The 5,460-nt window shown below is 56.8% G+C and overlaps 1 protein-coding gene across 3 annotated transcripts in view; it reads left to right on the top strand.

Moving 5' to 3' along the window:
• Nucleotides 1-1,834: 1,834 nt before the first annotated feature.
• The window catches only part of Prkd2 (protein kinase D2), a 28,142-nt gene continuing 24,516 nt past the window's right edge, over nucleotides 1,835-5,460 (top strand). The window contains exons 1-3 of one of the 3 annotated variants that reach the window (XM_063252935.1): nucleotides 1,835-1,986; nucleotides 2,436-2,840; nucleotides 4,787-4,925. In XM_063252935.1, coding sequence (XP_063109005.1) covers nucleotides 2,604-2,840; nucleotides 4,787-4,925 — 376 coding nt within the window. In that variant the 5' untranslated portion in view covers nucleotides 1,835-1,986; nucleotides 2,436-2,603. Of the gene's footprint in view, nucleotides 1,987-2,034; nucleotides 2,159-2,435; nucleotides 2,841-4,786; nucleotides 4,926-5,460 lie in introns of those variants that run through there. The other 2 variants (XM_063252936.1, XM_063252937.1) reach the window with 2 other exon arrangements.

Genomic DNA, 5,460 nt, shown 5'->3' with positions numbered 1-5,460 from the left:
GGTGGTGCCCGTGCCATCTTTTGAGGGGATGGTGACTTTTTAGGAGCAGTCACTGCCTCTTAAGCTACATTGCGTTTGAGAAGGGATATGATAGGCTTGAGGTTTGAGGGGGTGTGCAGAGGGGGGCCTAGAGTTTGGTGGGTGTGGGTGAAGAGGCGGAAGCTGAGCACAGGGCCGAATCTCCTGTGCCCCTCCTTTTTGTCCCGAAGTACACTGTCCCCAGGGACAAGTCTGGCAAGCCAATGCTGTGATGGGACAGTTCAGCTGAAGCATGTGGTAGCTTGTGTCAGGAACTGAGTCCTTGCCCACCCTGTTGCACCCCACACCCTGCCCCTTAGAGCAGGAAGAGAAAGTGGCCTGCCACCCCTGCCAGGAGGGTCCCTGAGCACATAAGAGCGCCTCAAACCCTCCTTTTCCACTTTGGTAGTTAGAAGTTACTCTGTGCTTAGGAGAAGCCAGGCTGAGTGCAGCCCAGTGCCTGTTCACAGTGCTGACAACCTCAGCAAATGCAGAGCAGCAGGGGTTGCTCTCGATTGGCATCTGCAGGTCGAAGTTGGCGTACTGTCCCCGCCCTCAGCCTACTTTGAGGCCTCCACCTTCTCCCAGTCCCTCTGTGATAAACTGGTGATGCGAACACTCTCCTGGCCCCCGGCCCCTCCAGAATACTTGAAGGACTGGAGATCCGTAGTGTGAGCTGCATTTGGGAAGGTGGTGTAGGTGGCAGGGCCTGGAGCCAGGCAGTGGACCCCCCGTGGCCTTGCTCCCCTCCTACCTTGGCTGTGCAGCTTCCCCAGGTGGTGGTTTGGGTTTTCGCTTCAGCCTCAGACTTCCTTCCCCACCCCAGCCCCCGGATGTGGTGACAGAATCGACACTGTACCGACCTCAGTGGCCCCTAGCCGCCCTCTATGGTGTGTGTGGATCCTGCTGCCGCCTCCACCCTAGCCCCAGGGGTGGATCCTGGGCCAGTCATTCCTGTCCCAGGCCTGGGCTCTTAGTGTATAAATGAAGCGGGAGCACTAGCTGGGGGCTGGACAGTGCCCACCCAGCAAGCAGGTCCTCAGCATCTGCTGGGTCACAACTGATGAACAAACCCACCCAAACCTCTGCAGATCAAGAGCAACAGCCACCATTTACTGAACTCGAGCTGTGTTCTGGGTGTCCCCATATCAAGTCATCAGTCCCACAGACCCCTGCGATCAGCCCTATTCAGTGCCATCTAACAGTGGGCAGACTGAGGCTTGCAGGAGGGAAATGGTCCCAGGAGAGTCAGTTCAACATCTGAGAAGGGACACTGGTGTGTGGTCTCCCCCAGGCCTCTGGCACTCTCAAGACCCTGCGGGCTTGTGCAAGGAAATCATCCCCCTACGTCTGCCCTCCAGCCGGCTCCGTGTATCTTGCCCGGGGGCTGGGGACAGCCCTGAGGCGACGTGGCGCCTCTCCCTTTCCATCTGTGGAATAGGTGGGCGTGCGCGACAGCACCCCCACCCCCAGGCTGGCCCGAAGTCCAGGGACAGGGAGACCGAGCCCGGAAAGCGGGCCGGACCTGACATCCAACTTCCGACCCTCGCCTGGGGTGGGCGCCGGATGCAGGCTAGCCGAGACTGCTCCCTCCGTGGAGGACCAAGTGCCTGCTAACCCCATCCCCGCGCCCTGCAGTGGGTCAGCTCAGGGAGAAAAGTTAACTTCCCAGTCTGAGGAGGACTTGACCAGCAAGTTTGACACCGATCTGCCCCCCAGGGGCCCTCCATGCGATGGGGGAGGTCCCGCCCCCAACTCCAGGCGCTGGGTCCTCCCTCGCCTTCCGCCCCGGCCTCTTGGCAGGCACCGCCCTTCTCGGCGTCACCAAGGCCCGCGCCGATTGGCCGACTGCGCAGTCGTTCCGGACACTTCCTTCTGGGCCGCCGCCGCGGACTTAAACTTTGAAGGGGAAAAAAGAGCCACCTACGCTGTGCGACCACCCTTGCTCCCCATCCCACCCCGCCTCCGGTAACGCCCCCTGCCTCGCGGCTTCTGACCTAACTTTTCTCCAACTTCGGTGACCCGAGAAATTCCCTCCCATCTACCCTGGCTCTGGGGACCTCTCTGTGCATCCCTCAGCCGGGAAGATCCGTGGGATCCACTTGATTCCCAACAGGGACTTTGGTTCTCCGCCCCCAAGGTGGCGAATTCCTCGGGCCCCTTTGTCAAATCTTGGTCTTTGAACCAATGAATTCTGGGGTCCCACTGCTCCCCTCTCATCCGATCCCTTCTCTGTCCAAGGACCTTTGAATTGCGGGGTCTCTTGCTCCCTGAAAACCTGACTTACTAGATTTTCCTATGATTTCTTGGAATCTCGCAATTGTTGGGTTTCCAAACCATCCCTTTCTCCTTTCTGATCTGTGATCCCTTGATTCCAAATGTGTGATCCACTGGAGTCCTTTTCTCTTGTTTCCTAGGATCCTTGCCATCCTCGGTCCCTCAACCTGCCGGCTTTCTCTCCGCGGACCCCTGCGCTCCTTCCACCACCCCACAGGCTCCTTCGTTCATCTCGAAGACGCGGGTTCCCAGGGCTCCTGCAGCCGGATTTCGGGTGGCCGCCGGGCTGTGGGGCCAGGCCTGCCCCAATGGCCGCCGCCCCTTCCCACGCCGCCGGGCTCCCGTGCTCTCCGAGACCGGGGTCCCCTCTCTCCGCCGGCGGCTTGGAGCTACACTCGCCACCGCAGGCCCTGGTGCCCCAGGCCCCTGCTCCCGGGATCTCCTTCCACATTCAGATCGGCCTGACCCGTGAGTTCGTGCTGTTGCCGGCTGCCTCTGAGTTGGCCCATGTGAAGCAGCTAGCTTGTTCCATCGTGGACCAGAAGGTAAGCGCCTTGGGCTCCCCATCTGGCCTGGGGACAGATCCCAGGAGGGGCCTGATAGAGGCAGCCTTAGGCCTGACCTTTGGGAAGGGAGGGAGGGCAACTGGGCAATTTGGAAGCATTGGCCCCCATTTCTCCTCAGGCCATCACTCATTTGAGGGAGGCCCCTGCAGGGGCGGGGTGCTACAGAGGCCTCCCCAAATTACATGTCCTTGCATGTTGTTGGTTTCTGCAGCTAGCAGAGAGCAAGGGAGGTGCCTGCTAGGTGTAAAGTGGAGAGAAAGGGCCAGGTAGAGGCAGCAGATATGGGGGACCTCCCTGTTCAGGCCCATCCCAGGCCTCCCATTTGGTGGAAACAGAAATTGAAGCTGACCTGGCCATGGTGATCGGGTGACATGTGTGAGTGTGGGCTTGTACACAAGCAGCCAGGGCAAGTAAGGTCTCACTCCCCAATCCCTGCCTCTTCCACCCCCTTATTCACCCCCAGAGGCCCTGAGGACTCTATCCCCCTTCTAATTGCAGTCCATCTGCCCAGGGTCCCCAGGGTGGGAGCCTCTTAGATCATGGCATGTGGCAGCTGGCAGACCTGGATGCTTGACCCTAGAATGTTAAAAGTTAGAATTGTGAATTTGTGTGTTGTTGGAATACCAGACTAAAAATTAATTAGAATTGTTGAATCCGAAGTAGTTGAAAGATGTATTGTAGCTAATTGAATTCCTCAAACATTAAAGTGTTCAAATGCTAGAATTGTAACTTGTTGAAATAGTCAAATATTAAAAGTTTAGAATCCCTGGGAATTCTCAGAATGCTGAGATGTTAGAATTTTGGGAGGCTGGGATGACCTCTAATGCTAAGATACTCAAAGATTAGGAGCCTAATTTGTCAGTTCTAGAACATAAAAACTAAGAGATTACTGCTTATCTAGGTCTTTGAAATCCTAAAATGTATGACTGTATGTTGGAATCTAGAATAATACTATGTGAGCATCTTGGAATCTTAAAATATTCAAATCCCAGAATTTTCTCAGACCCCAGAAAACGAATCCTGTGGGTTTCAGAGACATGTTGGGAACTGGTCCAACTCCCCATTTCATAGAGGAGGAAACGAGTTTAGAGCAAGATCTTTCAGAAGGCCAAAGCCAAGATTTTCCTGACTTTCTGTGGAGAACAGAGTTTAGTGAACCAAGCTCCCAAATCTATCCGGCAGGACCCCCAACCCCTCTCAGCCTCTCTGTAGAAGCCAGGCTGGGCTGGGGCACATCAGCCTTTGGGTGAAATTGTCCAACAGCTGAAATCCCCAGCCCGCCTCAGACCTCAGCCCGTTTTTATCTTTCTGCCCTCCTGGTCCAGGTGCTTTAGGGCCTCTGCTTGCCTGCCTTCCCGAGGCCCCACCTGGGCAGTTTCACTTTCTGTTCTGCCAGGTTTCATTTCCTGACACCCTCTCCCCGCTGACGGGCCAGGACACCTGGGTCCTGTCAGCATGGAGTGAGGGGCAATGTCCCTACCTCTGGCTGAGACCCAGCCCACCCGTCCTTCCAGCTTGCTCTGCACCAATACTGGGCCTCGAGCCAGATGGCTCGACAACAATAGATCCAGGAAGGAAGCTGGGATGGGAGTAGTGGCCATGTGGGGAGGGGTGCGCATTCAGGCTCCTAGAGTCCTGGAAAATTCGAGGTATCCAGTTCCCGGAGCTACTGACACCCCCCTCCCTGCCAGTCTTGCCCCTTGCAGCCACCAGACTCGGGCAATCGCTCCCTCCCCGCACACCTGGGCCCCCGCATCCTGTCTTGCTCGTGCTGGGTTAGGATCGGCAGGCAGGAAGTGGGGCGGGCCTGCGGGGTCCCCTGAGTTTCCGGGGGAAACAGCCGGCCCTGCCCTGGGAGGGTTCCAGCTCTCTGGTACAGGCAGCTCTGAGTTTTTCCGACGCCACCTCCCTCTACCGCCCCTTAGTTCCCGGAGTGTGGCTTCTATGGCCTTTATGACAAAATCCTGCTCTTCAAACATGACCCCACGTCGGCCAACCTCCTGCAGCTGGTGCGCTCGGCCGGGGACATCCAGGAGGGCGATCTGGTGGAGGTGGTACTGTCTGGTGAGAGGCGGAGGCTGGCCTAGGGGCGGGCCTCGGATGGGGCGGGGCCTCTGGAGGAGGTGGGATGGGGTACACTGGACTCAGCAATGCACTTCTGTGCGGCCTCCGCAAAGTATAATCTGCTGGGAGGGCTCCCAGCGCCTGCCTTTGCCCACCGGATAGATGTGTATGGCTGTTCCCACAGTGGCACTGTGAGTGCCAGCGCTGGGCACGAATTGTCCACGGCAACCTGGATCGGCTCCTGGACATAATGCTGAGAGAGAGGTCTAGACACCAGCCTCCGCACTGTAAGATCTTGCATAAAAGCACAAGGACAGACGTAATTATTCTGTGTGGTGTTAGGAAAGTGGATCCTTTGGCCAAAACAGAGACTGGGTGAGGGGAATATTTTTGTGGTACTAAGGACTGAACCCAAGACCTTTGTGGTACTGAACTATATCCCCAGCCCTGTTTGACTTTTTTATTTTGAGACAGGGTCTTGCTTCACTGGGCTGTGCACTTCTGATATGTGTCATTTTCAGAACATCATGTTGGA

The sequence above is a fragment of the Cavia porcellus genome, unplaced genomic scaffold (assembly GCF_034190915.1).
Source record: "Cavia porcellus strain 051 isolate PalLab524CR breed Dunkin Hartley unplaced genomic scaffold, mCavPor4.1 scaffold_7, whole genome shotgun sequence".
In the NCBI taxonomy this organism is placed as follows: domain Eukaryota; kingdom Metazoa; phylum Chordata; class Mammalia; order Rodentia; family Caviidae; genus Cavia; species Cavia porcellus.
The sequence above is the reverse complement of the archived record's forward strand: the minus strand, read 5'-3'. Positions and strand labels throughout refer to the sequence as shown.